The 20,661-nt window shown below is 33.1% G+C and overlaps 1 protein-coding gene across 2 annotated transcripts; it reads right to left on the minus strand.

Moving 5' to 3' along the window:
* Window positions 1-522: 522 nt before the first annotated feature.
* Window positions 523-6,793, minus strand: LOC114299143 (uncharacterized). 2 transcript variants are annotated; one of them, XM_028243814.2, is made up of 3 exons: window positions 3,896-6,793; window positions 1,439-1,624; window positions 523-1,244 (listed from the first exon to the last, which is right to left on the minus strand). In XM_028243814.2, exons 1-2 carry the CDS (start codon window positions 6,156-6,158, stop codon window positions 1,608-1,610), a joined length of 2,280 nt encoding a protein of 759 aa, XP_028099615.2. In that variant the 5' UTR covers window positions 6,159-6,793; the 3' UTR covers window positions 523-1,244; window positions 1,439-1,607. The 2 variants fall into 2 exon arrangements, with proteins under 2 accessions (XP_028099615.2, XP_028099617.2); XM_028243816.2 differs by having other exon boundaries at window positions 523-1,205; window positions 3,896-6,770.
* Window positions 6,794-20,661: the final 13,868 nt, after the last annotated feature.

The raw sequence follows: 20,661 nt of genomic DNA on the forward strand, positions 1-20,661 counted from the left end.
TTTTAGTGATTTTTTAAAAATATTTTACGCAATTTTTTTTTTATTTTTTAGATACACCTAATCTAAATACATTTAAAAAATAATATTCGTAAAAAAAAAAAAAAAAAAAAAAAAAAAAAAAAAAAAAAAAAACCTTAAAAAAATGCACCAAATAAAAGAATAAATAAATAAAATGAAAATTCAATAAATTTTCATTTTTTGTTGTATTTAATAAATTTTTTAAAAAATTTATTCAATTTTTTTTTTTTTTTTACTTTTTAAGTATATTAAGATTAAGTAGATCTAAAAAAAAAATTGATTAAAATATTTTAAAAAATCATTAAAAATACAAAAATACGAATTGAGAATTGAAAAAATTCTTTTGAAAACTCAAAACCAAACATGATTTTCATACCCACTTGGATTTATCGGTCATAAATTTGGATAAATAGAAGAATATAGTAAAGCAGAGTATGAACACAGGTACTTCTGGGTATTGTGATTGGTAGATGAAATAGGTAAGTAGAATATTGTGTTGGGTGATTGAAGAATATAAAAGAGCATGATGAATAATAATTGATTAGGAAATACGGACACGTGATGTTCTAAGAGTATACTATAATTTTCTGTAAAATGAGAGAGAGAGAGAGAGAGAGAGAGAGAATCTGTTGATAGTACTATTAAAAGGTACAAGATTGAGAGAGAGAATACAGAAACAAGAACCACTACTTTAAAAACTATAATGACCAACCAAAGACCCCATCTGCTATGCTGCCCTACATTCTGTATTTTCCAACGTCTACCATTCATCTTTTCAGTTGCTTTCTCTCCATGGATCATTATTAACACGTCTATAAGATAATAACATTTCACCTGCCAGCTACTACTCCAATGCCCAAATTCAATTTTCCACAATTCTGCCACTGAAAATAAATCAAAAGATACATAACTTGATTATACATTTTTTGAGCATTTGTGTGCTTCGCATCCTCGTCAATAGGCTCCCCAGTCTCGCCTAATTCCCATGCTGATAGTGAAACTGATGTAGAACAGATGGCACAGCAGTTGGATCGACAGAAGCCAAGAAAAAGGCCTAATTGATGTCCAAGTGTAAAATTGTAATTCGGCGAACTCTCCTCAAAGCAAACCATGATTAGTGTCATTATCTTCTCTACTTTCAAGTTCCAAAAGGGACAATGAGATTGTGCTTTGAATGGTTGAAACCTCTAGCAAATGACCAAAGAAGATTCAGGGCCTCGGCTTTTCTACAAAACCAATCCAAAGCCAAAAACAAAGGAGGATATATAGTTGTATTTAAAATGAGTAATATATATTATCAATCACCAATATGTGTACAAGAACCAAAAAAAAAAGAAAAAAAAAAAAAAAAAAAAACAGCACCACCAGTAATGACACCAAACTGCTGAATTAGTCAAGGAAGGTTGCATCAAAGTAGTACCTGAAAATCAGTTCAAGTTCGTTGCCTAATCCCTTTCAGCCGTGTTATGTGCCTCTTAATGTCGACAATCTCTCTTGCTTCCAGTTTGCTCAAAGACATTTTAACAATCATAGCAAACTCTAATTGATGACAGTGCAAAACCCCATTTTTTCAATGCCCGGATCAAAGTTCAACAGTGGGCCCAGTCTGATACAGCAAAAAGAATTATGTTTACTTACCCAAAGATGATATGAGATTAAAGCTTAGCAAAAGTAAATAAATAACTAAGCTGAGAGAGGGAGGTAATGGAAAAGATCTTCAGTCATCACTTTTCTTTGACCATCACAATTCACAACCAAATCTGTGAAGAACACAGATGGATATCTATAACAGTGCTGTATCAACTACAAAGATTTCTTATTGGTTCATCCGAGGTTGACCCACACGATAATCAAGCCTGGTTCTCCATCAACCCAACAACCAGTTCAAGAGTGTGGCAAAAAGGCACTTTTAAAAATTCAAACCAATTCTTATTTGTATTCTTTTGGAACTTCTTTTTCAAGCAAACTTTAATAAGTTCAAAAATTCAACCAAGTAATTATGGTGGCCAAATATATCTTTGACTGTTGCTCACACCATCAAACAAATTAATATGAGAGCTAATAACAGGTTATAATTTTTCTGAAGATGTAGAAAATGATATGGACAGGATTCAAAGTCACTGTTGCATTTACGGCACTACACTAAGGCTGCAAAACACTAACTGATGCTTTCAAGAAATGCCCCGCTTGAAATTAGACAGAATTTTGAGAACCATACACTATCTATTTTCTTTCTAAAGGGAATTAAAAAATAAAAAATAAAAAATCAAGAGAATAAGCTGATAGAGAAATGGGTCTGCAAAACACAATAACTCTTTCACGTATTTAGTGGATCACGAAGAGAAGAGATTGTGTGACTATACTTATGGATTGAATTAAATAAGATAGGATGGATGAGGTTGGAGACAAACATAACCCATAACATTATTTGTACAGCATTCTCAAAATAAATAAATAAATAAATTTATTATTATTTGTACAAAGAGGCTGCTCTTAGACTCCGATTTACATTATCATGCTAGCTAGTCCAATACCATTTATCTTAGGTTGTAAAGAAACCTCTATACATCCCAGTGAAAGAAAAAGGATAAACAAATCAAATAAAATCGAAGCAACTAACCAAAATCCACTACAAAATAGAATGGATGTGGTAGGCATTTCAAGCAACTTGAAGAGACCTTTAGTCCTCCTTTATTTAAGCTAACAAAATTTTCCATGAAAAGTAGGAGACAGAATAGTATCATTAAGAAACCCAACTATCATATGGTTCCAGGCTGTAATGGTGGAGATAGAAGAAACACAAGTTAAATGAACTTCAAAAGGAGGGGGCTATGGCAAGCTCTTAATAACATCCAGAAGATGATAGGCATACTTCACCCTCTAATTGTCACTTCAACAGAAAAGAAATAGCAAAATGGCATTTCCATCAAAAAATAACAAAATATTTGAATTTGAAGGCACATTAGAGAAAACTAATAGCTTTGGACGTACGATTTCTTATGAGGAAGTCCAGCTCTCCCTATCTCTGTAATGATTTTGTATTTTCTTGAATCTTTATGTAGCCAACCCCACTTGAGTTGGACACAAGGCTTAGTTTGGTTTGATTTGTAACATGTTCAACCTTCCTTGAGGATGAGGAAGTCCGGTCCACCTTTTTTCTCTGCGCCATCTCTCTCTCTCTCTCTCTCTCTCTCTCTCTCTCATGTTCATAGTGAAACTCAGTGAATGTCCTTGAACATTGGTATCTAGGATATGGTACAATTATATGCAGTAAATAAAGAATGTCATAAAAGATAAATGAAAGAATGTCGTAAAAGAGCATCATTCCACAGCAAGCTGTAGGAAAGGGAAGGTGCTAATGATTAGTTTGATTAGTGTCCAGAAATCCTATAGTCAATTGTTAAAGTTACTTCGAGTTTAGAAACCACAAGAAAAAGGAAAAAAAGAAAAAAAGGAAGACAAAAATTAAAAATAAATTCTAGACCCAGTTCCTAAACATGAAACATACACAAGGTTTATACAACAGAAGTCATAGATATTATTTATATAAAAGTACTATAACAACAATGATGTTACAACCTTCTTCTTGTTCTGTTACTGGACCATTTTTATCTTTATAAACAAGAATGAGTGTCTCCTCTACAAAATCAAGAACCTCCTCCAATCATGCCAGCCTAATGATTCATTCAAATCAAGTGGCGATTCAGTTTCTATTAATACATTGTTCAATTTCCCCTCCTTCCCTGTCAACCCCCTCTCCTGAATCTTCTACTAAAAGTAAACAGCACGAACATAAGTGAAAAGAATTCAATATATCCTACAGTTTTTCAGAATTCTACAAGAGTTTATAAAAGAAAACATTACACTGAGGACACACCTGCAAAGACCTCATTGAACATGTCGTCCTCACCGCTTGCCATGGCAAACAACTCTGCATCTTTTTCTTCCTCACTCGAAAAATCCTGCCTTTCGAGCTTTGCATGAGCAGCGATAAAAATCATCTTCTGAGCCCTATCGAGGCCCAATCTTGAGTTCCCTTGCACACAAGCCCATCTCATAAAAGACCAATTGCACTTAAACACACATGAGGTTGCATGAAGGAAGAGAAGCCTCACTGCAACTTTCCCAAGTGACTTAAACTCTTTTAAACAAGTCTCCCACACTAATCTACTGCTTTGAGGGTTAGCAATTTTCATTTTTCCGGTCACAGGGTCTCGCTGTTTTACTTGAACTGCCTGAGCGTATAGAGGGTCTAACCCTTCTAATCTCCATTTCATTAGTTCCATCAATGCAATATGAGCTTCTTCCCTTGAAACCAACCGGGTTATCAGCCTATCCACGTCCTTCTCTTGCTCATGTGTTAAGCACTTGAATGGTGGAAGGTATTTTCCACTCGAATCCCTTGTTAAGTATTGTGGGTCAAGGATAAATGCAGCCGACCATGCCGGGTGGTAATTTTTCTTGAATCTCTTTTCAACAATCTTCTCAATCGGACCTTCAGCCACCCTGAATTTGGCACACCAGTCCTTCAATTTCGCTTTCAATTCCTCCCAAAGTGGAAGGCATTGCCCAACTAATGGCTTCTCGGCTTCAATATCTTCAACCATGCCTCTGATCAACTTCACCAATGAATGAACAGCCTCCAATTCATTCCAAAACCCAACATCTTGAATCATCTCTGCGACTTCCCTTGCCAATGGATCATCCACACCTATCACCTTATATGAATCATCCGACACAATTAGATGTAAAACCTGAGCACAGCTCAATATATCCTCCAGCATTGCAATCACAGAAGTGAAGTTTTTCGAATAATCACATTTTAGTGGAGGAACTCTAATCAACCCAGGAAGCTCAACATGATCCTCTGACCGAAACTTGTTGAAACTATTCCTAACCTGAGACTTACTATTGAAAACATTAGCAATCTTCAAGCAATTATCAATGACAACCTTAAAAATTGGAAGCCCTTTGATAAAATCCTTCATCAAACTAATAAAACCCTGAACTTGGCAACATACATTAACCATCCATTGATTCTGAATCTCCAAATTCCTCAATGCTTTAGCCTGGTACTTATCAGCAACTATACCCACACATCTATGAACATCACTCCCACATATCCCAGTCATAGATTCCCACAAAATCTCTTCTGCATACTTTGATGGTACAGAACTACCCGTAAACATGGCCTTTTCGAATACAGTCGACCCATTTGGAAGATTTACCATAAACTTAATCAAATTATCTTCGCCATGATTACAATTCCTGATCTTCCACCCATCAGAAGAGACTTGGAAGAACACAGCCTCTTTAATTCTAGCTTCTGACTCCATTTTGGCTTTGTCGAATTTCGAATCAAGCCTTGAACCCAAAAACTCCCTCCGGGACAAGGCGGGCAAGCCTACTTGGTTAAGAAAAGATTTGAATTTTGGGTGATCGAGGCTCGAAAATGAAACAGACCCACAAGACTCAAAGAACCAATCAGCTAGAAAATGAAACGCAGAATCGATTTGGCTCTTGTTTAATTCTGAACCAGTCGAAGCTTTTGGGCTCTTGAGCTTCTTCACACTATCTTCCAGCATTGCCAAAGCACCCAAATCTTCTTTTCCACCTGATAACACCAAATGCTGTTGCTTCAATTTCAACCCAGTGGAATCAACCATCGCGATTGAATTGGGTTGGTAAGAAGACGAACAAGTACCAGGATTTGGATGAGAGCTTCGTTTCCGATGATTGTGAGAAGAAGGTGAAGCTAAAGGAGGTAGTAATTGATGTTGTTGTTGTTGTTGTTGTTGTTGTGAGGTGGAAATGGGTTTGGCAATTGTGATGAAATTGGGGCAAGTCCCTCTCTTGAGATGCTCGGAAGCTGTACGAGAAGGGTTCGAAGCAGAGAAAGAAGATTCACACAAAGTGCACTTGAGTTTGACTGCTTTAGGAAGATTTGTATCTGGGTTTCGAATCAAAATGGGTTCAAGATGTACCCAATACCAAGCTCCTTTCCCTTTAATCGCCTTAGTTCGAACCGTGACTAGACCTTCGTATCGCTTGTTCAAAGCTTTCAGGGCTAAGTCTTCTGTGGTAGAAGATTGTGGAGCCGAAAAAGTATCAGTTGGGGTAGAAGTAGCACTATTTGCCATTGAAGATATGTTGGTGTATATGTGTAGAATATTAGACGAGACAAGAATCAGAATCAAACCCAGACCTTGTTGGTATGTGATTGTTGTCAGTGTGATTTGCGTTCGGAGTCTATCACTGTATGGTGCATTTTTTAACCTGGAAAATTCGCCGCCGGCGAGTTGGGTCGCCGGAATTCCATACGGTCGGAGAAAGTGTTGAATTTTGATTACTTTCAAAGGGTGTGCGAGCTGTTTGTGGAATTGTTGAGCTAAAAGGTAATGTTGGTTGGAGAGAGAGAGAGAGACAGAGAGAGAGAGAGAGAAGAAATGAAGAAGAAGAAGAAGAAGAAGAAGAAAAGGCAAGTAGTGACACGTGCTGGGGGCAGCGCGTGTGGGAGAATGAGCCAATGAGCTTGGAGATTTGTCGAACAGAGGAAGGAAGGGATGGGTCCCAGTGATTGGCAAAATAGAATGGAATGGAATTGACTCCCTAGAAAGTATGGTCAACACTCTTCATGTCAAGTTGGGTTGTTGGCCGCCGCCGGCGACGACAGACGAGGTCTCGCCGCCCTCTTCCTTCTTCACTCATCTCTCTCTCTAGGGTTTCAATCTCTCTCTCGTTTGCTCCGTGTGGTTGATATGGAATATATATAATATGGATGGTTTGGTCTTTTTGGTCAAGTATGTTTTTATGGTGGATTTTTGCACAAACACAATTTAGATTTATATGTATGGACTAAGGTAATTATTCAGTAATTTCATAATATAAACACGTGATATTTTATAGGATTGTGATTGGTGAAGAAGGTGAGTAGGTGGAGTATTGTGTTAGATGATTGGAGAATATGAAAAAACATATTCAATAATGATTGGTTAAGGAATACAGACACGTAATATTTCGAGAATATTAAATAATTTTCCATGGACTAGGTGCTCATAGATAAAATACTACTGTTTGCATTTTTTTTTCTTTTTTTTTAAATAAATAAATATTTTTTTGTCTTAAAATATAGGAAAAATTATCGAAAATCCCATAACCCCATAACTGAATCAGTAACACCATTTAGTCCCACCAATTTACATTTGCACGGGTAGATCCCATCAGTGATAGCGTGATAACTGCTAGGTCCTGGTTTGATTTGAATTATATTGTTGTGGACGTTTGTACCCTTTCCTTTATATGGGTCACGCAATTTCAGGGATCACATCCTTATCCCATCCCGTTACACTAACACACACACACACTATTGTGTTCACACACAGTCACACAACACACATAAGAGCCACACAACAATGGACATGGACATTCATCAGGACACAACCCAATAACCATACCCATACACAAACCATGATCAATTTTACACACAGTGTAACAAACAAACCATCCCAAATGACAATCACATGGCACATGCACACAATCGACCCCCCCTAACCGTTAAAGACCCACCATTTAACACTCCCAACATGATGATTCAAGCAAAATCAATTAACAGATCGACGTGAACAATGTTTGGAAGGAATCCGACAGATCGACTTCGTTGACGTGGTACACCGACTTGACGATGTTCACGCTAGAAGCAACAATGGCAGACTGTCACAACAATGGCAGACTGTGTGAATCTGTGAGATTTGGTGTTTTTTATTTGGGTGACGTAGGTGACGATTACGATTGTGATGTTGGTAGGTGGGCAGGAATCTGGCAGATCGACTTTGCCGACGTGGTACACCGACTTGTCGATGTTCACGCTAGAAGCAGCAATGGGGGACTGTCACAACAATGGCGGCCTGTGTGAATCCGCCGGAACAGGCGATCGGATTCTGCGTGAACCCAACAAATGGTAAGGTTTACGTCTGCGACCCCTCTCATTATGTGCTGTCGATTCCGCTGCAGTTGATAGATCAGCATCAAAAGCATAAGAACGAGATTGAGGAGGGAGAGAGTGGGGATGATGAGGAGTTTCGAATTCTGGGGCATTCAATGTTTTTGAAGAGGAGGATGGATGGAGAATCGGTTGCATCGTGTTCTTCGTCTTCGAAACGGGTTTCGATTGAGCGGTTCAAGCCTCACGGTCTCGAATCGCGACGGAGTGCAGTGCGGGCTTGGGGGAATCAGCCGCTCTGCGTTGCAGACCCGGATGCTTTTTGGATTATGGAGAAGGAAAAGCAGAGGCAATTCAAAGGGATTGAATTGATAGCTTCAGAGAATTTTGTGTGCCGCGCTGTGATGGAAGCTTTGGGGTGCCATTTGACGAACAAGTACTCGGAAGGAATGCCCGGGGACAAAAAAAGAAAAAAAAATTTGTGTCAAATTACTTGTGTTCACGTCACAACCCACGTCTCATGTTGTGAGTGTTACACATTTACTAAATTAAAAAAAAAAAGTATTAGTGTGCTTTTTTGATCAACGTGACACACAAACACTCATTCGCCTTCTCCCATACAAATCCACACCAAATGTCAATCAATAATACTAGCAGTGGCAAAATTGTCAACAAACAAATTAAGGGACCATCCAGTCACTAAGAAAACATTCAGGACCTTATGGATTACAAGTCTACAAAATGGGATTTACTGGTCAATTCCCCAAAATAAAGTCTCTTATTTTATTTTTATTGTCGCAAAATATTATTCTATTTTTAAAAATCAAATAATATGATTTTATTATTTTACCTTTCTTTTAGATTTATTAATAATATAAAAAGTATAATTATGACAATTGTTATTTCTAAAAAAATATACTATCAAAGTATAATTTTAAAAAATGTAATAATTGTATTATTAAAAAAAATTAAATTTTTTTAAAAAAGACTATTATTTTGGAATAGAAGGAATAATGAAATACTGTTTTTTTTTTTCTTTTTTTGAAAAATATTTTGTTATGGAATCTAGAAGAATCAATAAGACAATTCGACGGCAGATAATTGGTCCCCCACGTTTCTTTAACCTATGAGAGAGTTACATTGGATTAATAATGTGTAAGAAACACCAAAATCATGGGACAAAATGGTTTCGGTCCGTTAGAGCATTTCAAAATCTAAAATCTTCAAATAGAGGAAAATTTACTAGTAAGGTTAAGGAATTATGATTCATTTAATTTTTTAAGATTTTTTATATATTAATTAATTCTATTCATCTTGGTAAGATGGGTTTAATATATATTCTTAGAATGAATTTTTAAGTTTATGGCCTTATTCTATATAAATTTGAATTGTTTGGTTAATTGAGAAAGTAAGTTTGGAGAAAGATCATGGGATTCTGTTTAGGGAATCACGAAGTTAGAGCATCTCCAACCACATCCTCTTCTTAAGAGGATGAAAATAATATTTTTTATTTAAAAAGTAAATATAGAGGAGGTCACTATTCATTCAAACTCCAACCACAAACCTTCATTTTCTTCATTCAAACTCCAATCAAAAAGTAATTTTTGTTCATTAATAAATATTTAATTTTAAAATTTTTGTAAAATATATTTAATATTATACTCATTTTAAAGGTATGATTTTATATTTTTTATTGATGTCAATTTTATAAAAATTAAATTTACATATTAAAAGTTATTTTGAATATAATAAGAAATGTAGAATGAATAGTGTTTTAGAGGCTCCTTCATTTTGTTCATCTTCCCTTCATATTTGAAGGATCAATCCATCTTCCTTGATTTGGGAGGAAGAAATGAAGGATGAGTTGGAGCTCAAAATTAGAAAAGATCCTTCATATTTGACGTTTTGAAGGATGGGTTGGAGATGCTCTTAACCCTGCGAATAAATAGAGGTCAATGTAAACATTAGATTAGAGGTGGAAACCTTTTTGCAAACATGTACTTCAGTCATTCCAAGAACACGTACATGCCTTCCCCAATTTTTTTTAATTTTAAAATTGATTTGTGGCCATTCATTATTTATATATATATATATTTCTCTCTCTCGTGCATCTCTCTCACAAAATGTGTGGAGGTGTGGGGTCTATCACAATTGTTTTTTTAATAACAAAACAAACCATCGAAATAACTAAAATTTAGTTTTTAAATTAAAATAATATACAATTTCTTTAAAATATTTAGTAAAAATAATTTATAATTAATAAAATTTTATTCATTTTTATCAAAGTCATACATAAGAGAATGTTTTTATTCTGATGTTTTTTTTTTTCGCTTGTGTTCTGATGTTATTAATTGTGTGTTATAAGTTCTTAATAAAAAAAAGTTCATGTCATAATTTAATTGATAAAAATTAAAGAAAAAATTACAAAAATTATATTTAATATAAAATATAAATACATTCATTTTATAAATTCTGTAATTTTAATTTAGCATATGATAGAAGTAAATTACATTTGTTAATATATTAATTTTATCTTATTGTGTAAAGCTTAAAAATTTGCCTACTCAAAATTATAAATTGTCTTATGTCATAACTCTTTCGTGAAAATGAATTAGAATTGGCTTGTGATATTCGACTAAACATTAGAAGTGAGTTAGAATCTAATCGACTTAGGTTTCGTTTGGCATTGGCTTTTTGGATTAAGATAAAATATTACATCCAAAATATAATCATTTTATTTTTTCTCTCACAAAAGTAAAAAAGGCAAAAAATGTCAACCCAAACGAACATTTTAACCGGAGTTAAAATAACCAAAAAGCTTACTAAAAAAGCCATATGCCAAACAACAGCTTAATATTTATGACAATATGACATTTACCTAATCAATAAAAATTGTCTTTATCGGTTCAGGACCGATATAAGTTAGTTTGGAAGTTTTAATATTAGATTAAGAGTAATGCTGCAGACCCCCAGTGGGGGTCGCACCCCCAATGAGGTGGCGAGCCCCCACTGGCTGAAACTCAAAATAAATAAATAAATAAATAAAACCGTTTTTTTTATTCAATCACAGCATGCCACCTCACTGGGGGTCGACCCCCAGTGGGGGTCCGAAGCATTTTTCATTAGATTAAATATTAAAAATGAGTCTAGAAAATCTAATTCGAATCAATTTTTTTTCAATAATTTTTGGTTTAAGCCTATGATAAATCATATTTTAATAACTCAATATCATAAAAATAATAATTTTAATGCTTATGGTGCTTTTTATCAATCAATTAAAAAAAATATTTATAAATATTAAAAGAATTACATTTGAACAAATTCTAACATAAAATTTTTATTTTAAAATTTTAAGACCAACACATTTTCTTTGACTCTATCACTAATCTTTGAGATAGGAACTAAAACAAATTTCAATCATTATTATATAGAAAGACATGTGTGATAAAAGTTTGTAACACAAACCTTTAAAAACTAATATTAATTCAAAAATTTTAGAAAAAAGATAAAGAAATTTGAAAAAGTAATGTACCCAACATTATGTTATGTTTAATTCATGGATTTATCTAAGAGTTAAAAATAAAAATAAAAAAAGATAATAGGTGAAATGTGAATTAATTATAATTATATTTTATCTAATCTCACATTCATTTTCATTTTTCCTTTCAAAATCTCTACCTAAAACCATGAACCAAATACATCATCAATAGTTAAAAGGAGTTTTGAATCCTTTATTGTATTGATATACACTATCCAAAAAAAAAAAAAAGGTATAAAACCCTACCTTAGGCTATGGAAGCTTGGGGGTTTAAGGAAACAAAATTAGCTGTCTAAAACTATATTACAAAAAGAGAATAAATTTATAGGGATCACGGGTCAATGATCTTGTAAAAATCTTTTGGTGAGATAAGTTAATTGGTTATGGAATTTTTTAGGATAGGGCAACAACTAATAATTTTTTTAATATTTTCATTTAATTACTAAAATTTAAAATTTTCTGATGGAACTTTGGAGGTTTCATTATCTTTATTAACGAAATGTCTCTTTGCTATAATATAGATATATATATATATTGGAATGTCAATGCATATATAAAACTATTAAATATGAAGAGAAAAAAAATCTATGGAAGATGTGAATTGATTTATATATTTTAGTGGTTAAAACTGATTAGTTAACTGTGGGATGTTTGGGGGTACTCGAGTGCACCCAACAGTTCGGACTACCGATCTTCGATCTAGTCTCACGAGTGCAATATGAAGCATAAATGAGAGTTCAGATCTAACAACTTTATAGAAAATTCATTTATTGCAAAATTTGCTAGAAATAGATTACATCACCAAATCTCAGAGTCGCCACCTAATCTTTTGAAAAAAAAAAAAAAACTAGGAAATCCATGACTCGTACCAAAAGCTATTGTTCGCCATAACCAAAGATGCATCGGTTCAAAACCTTAGGTATGAGAGAGGAAGGTCGTGAATTGAGTACCCATGCTCACCCGATCAAAGGATCGGCTTCTACTAAACTATAATATGAGTTTTATAGACAATATATATATATATATATTCATGTTTTGATTATTTATTAATGCTAACATTACTATGTGATGTAATCAAGTATAGACTATATCATTCATTTTCTCATACATTTTAAAAGAGTTTTTGAAAAATATACAACTCAATGGAAAATGAGCTCATAGGCATAAAAGTCAATACTATTCCAAATTGAGCGATGCAACCTCCATTCGTTGACAATCCTAGAGATATATTAGTTAAGCATGTAGCCCTAGGGTAAGATGCTGGTCACAATAAGAAAAATCATGCACAGGTGGGATGCCAAAGCTATAAATGCTCATCTAGTATTTACTAGCATCCAGCAAAAGAATGAATTAAAAAGTTTGTAAAATATGCATGATCTTAGAAGCAAAATACTAATGCAATACATATACAAGAATGCAACTAAAGACTCGGCTCCTAACACATGGCATATGTATTATCTCAATGTATGAGGTAGCATATAAAATCACGTTTTGGAAATGATAAGTTTAAATATGATGAGTCGAGTCTTGATCCATGGAAAGTGGATGCAAGGCATAGATATGATGAAAGAGAAAGCATGATATTGTTAACAGATATGAAAAGCATGGAAATAAAAGGGGTAGAAAGAAATGGTGATTGGAAGACATATACAGTAAAGGATAGAAAGAAATGGTAATGGTGATTGAAGGTTGAAAGTTATTACAACAAGTCTTTACAATGAAAGGAATAAAAAGACGTGAGGTTGAAAATTATTACAAAAATTAATTGATTCAGCAAAACAAAAGCTGAATCTAGCAAATCATATGAAAATGAAAAACAAAATGCAATAGAGCTGCGCATGCCTAGGAGATCATCTCCTGAAAATTGCTTGTTTTACTCTATTCTGTTTAGAAAAGTCATCTGGATAGACAAATAAGTGGTCTGGCTAGATGAAAGAATTGCTAGTCAGACCCTTTATCTGGTCGATCGTACAAAAGATTTGGAAAACCTTGTTTTTGTGCAACAGAGCCAAATAGAACAAACAAAACACTTCCAAAGAATGCTCATCATTTCTACTCCTTCCTATCATAAAGATATTCAAGGAAGATATAGATAGGCTTCACCTATCATCCAACAACAAGAGATGCTATATGATATGTACAAAAGCTATCAAATAGAAAATCTAACAAGTATGGAAATTTGAAGCTAAAAAAGAAAGGCAAGCCAAAGAAATAGGTGGAAACATACATTCATCTCTTTCTAGATAAGAGTAAATTAATACCCAATTCCTTTCTATTAATTGGAGAGAACAGATTGTCACCATTTTTAAGGGAGAAGCTTAAGTAATGGATTATATCATCAAGAATAATTGGAAACTCATCATCCTGCTCATGGAATATGGATTCAACATCTATTTCTATGTTCAAAGTTGATTGAAATGAGAGTTTCCAATACTTTTGATAAATAATCTTTCACCTGGACTTCAAAAAAAACAAAGAGAAAGAGAAAGAGAACAAAAGATCATCCAAGGGATTCTATGAGACAACCACAAATACTCATTAAGATTGAGTATGAGTCGAATCACATGAGCCAAAACATTAGGATGGTGAAAAAGAGATGAGACAATTGCATGAAAGTAAAGAGATGTTATACTACAATTCTATGGATGGGTGGCTAAGCCATCCACATCCCAAGGAAAATTGCATGAAAGTAAAGAGATTACGTCATTCAAGCGGTTCTTGAGCATGGGTGGCTAATTCCTAATGCCCTCCACATCCACAAGACGCAACTCACATTTTTAAATACAACAACAATGAAAATAAGATAGAAAGAGGAAGAAAGTAGATGCAAGAGTTCAAAAGTTCAACCCTAGAAGAGACGAAAAACTTCTTGATTGCCAAACTTTATTCCTAACACCCTTAAGATTCTTGAATATGGCTTGAATTCTCAGCAAGAAGCTCAAAGTTCAAGCTTCAATAGTGTTTAGGGGGTTTGTGTATGAGGAGAGAGATGGAAAAGTGAGAAGTTTTTGAGTTCAAGGTGGTGAAAAGTCTCCTTCAAGTTCTAAGCTTTTGAAATTAATTGCCTGCCTCCTCAAGGATGAGGTGGAGAGGTATATTTATAAACTTTTGTGTGAAACTTACATGGGAAGCCAAGCAAAATATTTGAGATATTTGTATGAAACTTGTGTACGAAGCTGAAAAATATCTGAGATATTTGTGTGTAACTTACGTAGAAAGCCCAAGGAAAAATATTTGAGATATTTGCATGAAACTTGCATATTTCCGAAACTACTCTATTCCCCAAACTATTCATTCGGCCAGACAAAAAATCATTTGACTAGCAAATTATTCATTTGGCCAACATTTTTTTTTTTTTGTACGGCCAAATTTGTTTTTTGAAAGGGAAAATAGGGTTTTTTTCTAGAGAATTATCATCCATTTCACTCATCTCCACTATGTCCTTACTCAATTTACTGAGAAAGGTATAACACTTGAAGTTTGAAATGCGAGCTTCTAAATAATGTAGAGAGGTTTGGAACTACACAACCAAAATATTTTGGAAAAGGGTTTTAAGAGGATCTAACATAGTTTGGCCAAAATGGATGTAAAGTTGAAATTAAAGCTTGAACCCGGCTCTCCTATTGAAGAATTTGTAAGATATCACATTCTACCTTTTATCATCGGGTGTTCGAAAGAAAGTGCTCAAATCTTAAGGTCAATCAAAATATGGTATTTATATTAACTTTCCTTTTCAAATTTCTTAATTTAAATTTTTAAATATGGATTAATTAATTCTTCTTTTGAAATGTGTATATCAATGAATAATAAGATTTTTTTTTAAATGATTCAATAAAAGCTAGTCAATAGAAGATTTTTTAATTATTTAAAAAATAAGAAATCTAGAAAAATAGTATGAGTGTTTTGAACTTGACAAGACTCTTCTTATTACAAATCTCCTGTTTCTTAATATATAAAGAGATATAGATTAATGATCTTATTATGATCCCTACTCCACCAATGTGGCCTCCCACCTGCTGGGGCGGTGTCACGCTTGTTTACATTGATAAATCAACATTACGAATGGATATCCATAATCACATATAAATTTCGTATCTTGCAAAACCATATCTCATAATGTGGGAGGGTTTTGATATGGGATTCTTCAATCATACTACCAAAAGCCTTTTAAAACATGTTGGGTAAAAATCACATATCATAAATTTCACATTCTACGAAATCACATCTCATAATGTGGGAGGATTCTAATATGTGGAATCTTTTTATTTTGAAAATGCCGATTATGTGGGATTTTTCATTCATACCAAAGACAATTACAAATTTTTTAACACATTTTGGGTAAATGCATCATTCAACTATATGGGGATTCCTGTAATTTACCCCCACCAACTGCTCATGAAGCATATAAAATATGGGTTAATAAAGTTATTTCCTATTAAATGGGATTGTTGAGTTTATTAGATTTTGAAAAGAACTAATTGGTATATAAGATGGAGATATGGGATTTACTGGTGTTTTTACCTAAAATAAATAATTTATTAAATTTTAGTATTATTAAAGTGTGCAAAAATATTGAATTTTAGATATATTTCTCTTAGTACAATAGTCATATTTTATATTTTGTTCATAAAAAAATTAATTAAAACATTATTTATGGACCCCACTATGAAAGAGAGAGAAACTCGATTTTATTTGTTTAGTGTTTTCAAAAGTTATTTCTAGATGTATTTTTGTTAGTCGTTACTGATTTTTTTTTTTCTTCATATTTTAGTCATTTTCTCTACTTTTTAAATATATAAAAGATTAGATGTATGTAAAAAGTAAAAATAAATTAACTAGAATATAAAAAAAAATTTAATAAAAATACATGAAAATCCAAATAAAAATGCACATATATTTTTAGACAAAATTTCTTTTGTCTTCAATGATTGTTTTAATATTTTTAGTATATTTCTTTTAGTTTTTAGATACATCTCGCTTAAGTAAAAAAATTGATTAAAATATTAAAAAAATTTATTAAAAATAAATGAGAAATGATCTGAAAATAAATGTTAAAAGATCAAACCAAACAAACTTTTATTAAATTTGTCAAATTTAACATGCCCATTAATTTTTTTTTTTTGAATTAAATTACTATAATTTAGCAAAGGGATTTTATTAACAATGAAGCCAACTACCTCCATTAATATAGAATTTAGAAAAAAAATAACGAATGTTTGATTAGGAAGAATTTAATTTTTTGTAATATGACCAAAATATCCTACTATTTCTTTTGAGTTAAGTTTTTTTTTTTTTATTTTTTTTTTCCTTTTTAGGTCTGTTTTTTATGTTTGGTTGAAAAAAAATATGTTTTACTCTTTTTTTTGTTGCATTTTTTTTGTTTCAAAATTATTATTTAAACTAATCTAACTTATTTTACCATAACGTTTTTCATTGGATAACATAAAAATATATTTTTTAAATAATAATACTGGTTTTCAAATTTCATGTTTTAAAAATGTACATTTAGATAAGTGTTTAATTTGGTCAGATTTTTAAAAGAAAGAGTTTATTTTCTTCTTTAGTGATTTTTTAAAAAAATTTATTCAATTTTTTTTGTTTACTTTTCAAATCATCTATTAATTTTTTGATTTTTTCTGAAAAACGTTTAAAATATGCAAAATTAATTTAATTTTTGTAAGAATTTTTTTTATATATGATTTGATTTATTTTCATTTTTAATGAAAAAAAATTTTGACTCGATTTTTCTAATTTTTAAAATTTTGTAGTCGAAAAACAGACCTAAAAATTTTGTAAAAGAATTGAGTAGAAAGAAAGAATATTTTAGTTTTATTACAAAAGAATTAAATTTCTTCAAATCAAACATTTATTACTTTTTTTTTGAAATTCTACATTTGTTAGTCTCATTTAATGCAATATTAATTAGTGCCCTAAGGTACTTGTTAAAACAAAAAAAAAAAAAACTTTTAAGTAGTGCCCTAATTGCATTGGAATTGCTCTCACGGTTGACATTTTTTATAGAGTAATGATTGAGACTTCCACTCTCACAAGACCTCCACAAATCTGAGTCACTCATGATGTAGATTCCACACATACATGGAGGATTATGATCACGTTGGGGGTCTGGGGGTCATCCCCAAAGGGGGTCTCAAACATTTCCCTTTTTTATAATAGTGGTGGGCTTTGATAATTTAATTAATTCTGGGAGCTTCTTCTTCTTCTTCTTCTTCTTCTTTTTTTTTTGTTATAGGAAAATCCTCTCACTCTCTCGCAAGTCTAGGGCAACGCCTTTTATAAAGATCACCAAGGTGCCTGTTGTCCGTTCCGAGTAAGGAAACTATAACCTAGGAACTTGCCCCGACTTCCCAAGACAAATTCCGCTTAAGTCAGAACTCACGTAGCAGAGGAGCATTGGGCCCAAACCAAGTGCTGTGGTAGTAACAACTTAAGGCTAACCTCCTAACCAACCGCGTTACGCCCATGAGATTGGCCCAAAAGAGTTTTGAACTCGGGACCTGAGGGCTTAATCCCCAAGCCTTTGCCAAGTTGCCAACCACCCTTGGGTTAATTCTGGGAGCTTTTATTTATACCTATTAAATTTTTCATTACACTTAAGTTTTGTTTGTCAACTATACATTTTAATTAAAAAAAAAAGTCACTATAAACTGTCACATCACACTATCTACTTTTCTATACATCTTTTCATAAAAAGATAAAAAAATTACTAAAATAGTTTATTCCCAAACGAGGCCTTACTAAAATAGCTTATTCCTAAAAAGTTACTAAATTATATTTTATCCCCTCCCTCACAGAAAATTATTCAATATTCCTGGAGCATGTCTAAGTGATGCTCCAAATAAGTAGTTATTGATCTAAATCATAGGATCCACCACTTTTGTGTTAAAATTTTAGAAGATAAAGTGTTAAGCGTCAATCTATTAATGGAAGAGAAGTATTGTTCCAAGAGCATTGAATAATTACTCCCTCCCACCCACCCTCCTTTCTTCCATCCATTGTTGTGTTCGATCACTTTACCTTCTTAAATTAAAAATCATAACACTTAACTCTCTTTATTTGTTAATTTTCTTCAATCTAAAGCTTAATGATGAAAATATCCGTTCAGTTATATGGGCAAATTGTCACACCTCACTTTTTATTACCCGAATAACATTACCATATCCATTTGAAAGATAAACTAAACAATGGCAATGGATCGAAGTTCCCGTAAGGGTGTTTATCACGCAAGAAAATCAACAATCCGATAATAAAATAAATAAGAAAGTTTTTATCATATTGAAGTATATTTCAACTTCACTGCCATGGGTATTTATATACACAATGGCTACCTTTGGTAATGGTCACACCTGTTAAGATTGATCCATAATATCAATGGATACCATGTTTCACTAGAACCTTTCACCAATGGTTCTGTCACTTGGAGTTTCAAATTCAAACATCCAACTTCTAGATTATTCTCGGTTACTTGCGGGAAGGTATATCACTACCTATAGAATACATTTGGATGTAATGAGCCACACCGAATTATGGTGTGATCACTTTTATTCCATCATCTCCCACTTGATCACAACATTATGATATTGGTGAGAAAACCTGAGTCAGGCATGTTTACCTTGGTACCAAAATTTTGCCTCATGCCAACTTTTATCTATGAAATTACCTCATAGATTGACGTCTGATTGTGACTTGGCCATACATGCGCACGTTTTTGCCACCAATCTGACCGCACCCGTACGAATGTGTTCTTTCACTGACAACACATTCCAGATGACTTCAATTCACTATATAACAAGTGAACGACATCAATTTTCAGTGATGGGTTCATAGTCCATACCCAATCACCATTGACGACTTCAGCCATACACATTTTTAATGTGTCGACCTGCACTGAAATTATTGTTAAGTACTTCCTTTAAGACCCATTCCTAAAGGTTTTCCTTAACACACCTTATCAATGACATTTTGCTAATCAAGCAGACAATATCATCTATTTTGCGCATTGCATATTATGGACTTTACATCTTATGCTAACTATGATATCCGTACCTTGTCAGTTCCTCTATATTGTTACCTGACCAAACACATGTTTCCATGTAAGATAGAGTCGCAAAACATCAGTTATCTAGGTGTCCCCAGAGTCATCCGACTATGCTCTTATATAAGTAGCTAAACCACCTAACTAGATATTTTTCAATCCCATATTAGCTCTATGTTCTTTGAATTTTTCCAGAGACAGCCCTTTGGTCATAGGGTCAACCACCATCTCTTCTAAGAGTATATAGTTGACTTTAATTTCACCTCTTTCCACTATGCCCTGAATATAGTGGTAACTAACATCAATATGTTTTCCCTTAGAGCTATTTGCTTCACTTTTTATTAATGAGATGGCAGATTGATTGTCACAAAACATACTGACCGGTCTGACAGGTATACCTAATTATAAACTGTCAACAAATCGTTTTATCCAGACCGCATTACTAACGGTTGTGCTGCAAGCTATGTATTCAGCTTCCATAGTATACTTTGCAACACAACTCTATTTCTTACTTAACCAAGAAACTGCTGTTCCACCAAACAAGAACACATGACCACTAGTAGATTTTCTATCATCTACATCTCCTATAAAATCCGCATCAGTGTAACCTTTTATGTCTAGATCATACAAGCCAAAACATAACTTAAAGTTTTTAGTGCCTTTTAAATACCTGAATATTCTTTTGACTGCTTGCCAATGTTCCTTACCTGGATTAGGTTGAAACCGACTTACCAATCCGACTGCATGACAGATATCAGGTCTAGTGCTTGTCATGGCATACATTAGGCTGCCTACTGCTTGAGCATACGGAACATTTCTCATTTCCTCAATGTCAGACTTAGTTTGAGGACTCATACTTTTACTAAGACTTTGCCCCTTGCAAACAGGCATACTTAAAGAATTACAGTTATCCATATTAAATCTTTTGAGCACCTTGTCTAGATATTTCTCTTGATCTAGATATAATAATTTTGAATTTCTATCTCTTGAAATTCTAATTCCTAGAACATAGGTTGCAAGACCCATGTCTTTCATTTCAAATCTAGATGCTAAGAAAGTTTTGGTTTTTATAATCATATTTGGACAATTTCCTGCTAACAATATGTCATCCAC

This window comes from Camellia sinensis, chromosome 1 (assembly GCF_055761805.1).
Source record: "Camellia sinensis isolate YWXY chromosome 1, ASM5576180v1, whole genome shotgun sequence".
Taxonomy (NCBI): Eukaryota; Viridiplantae; Streptophyta; class Magnoliopsida; order Ericales; family Theaceae; genus Camellia; species Camellia sinensis.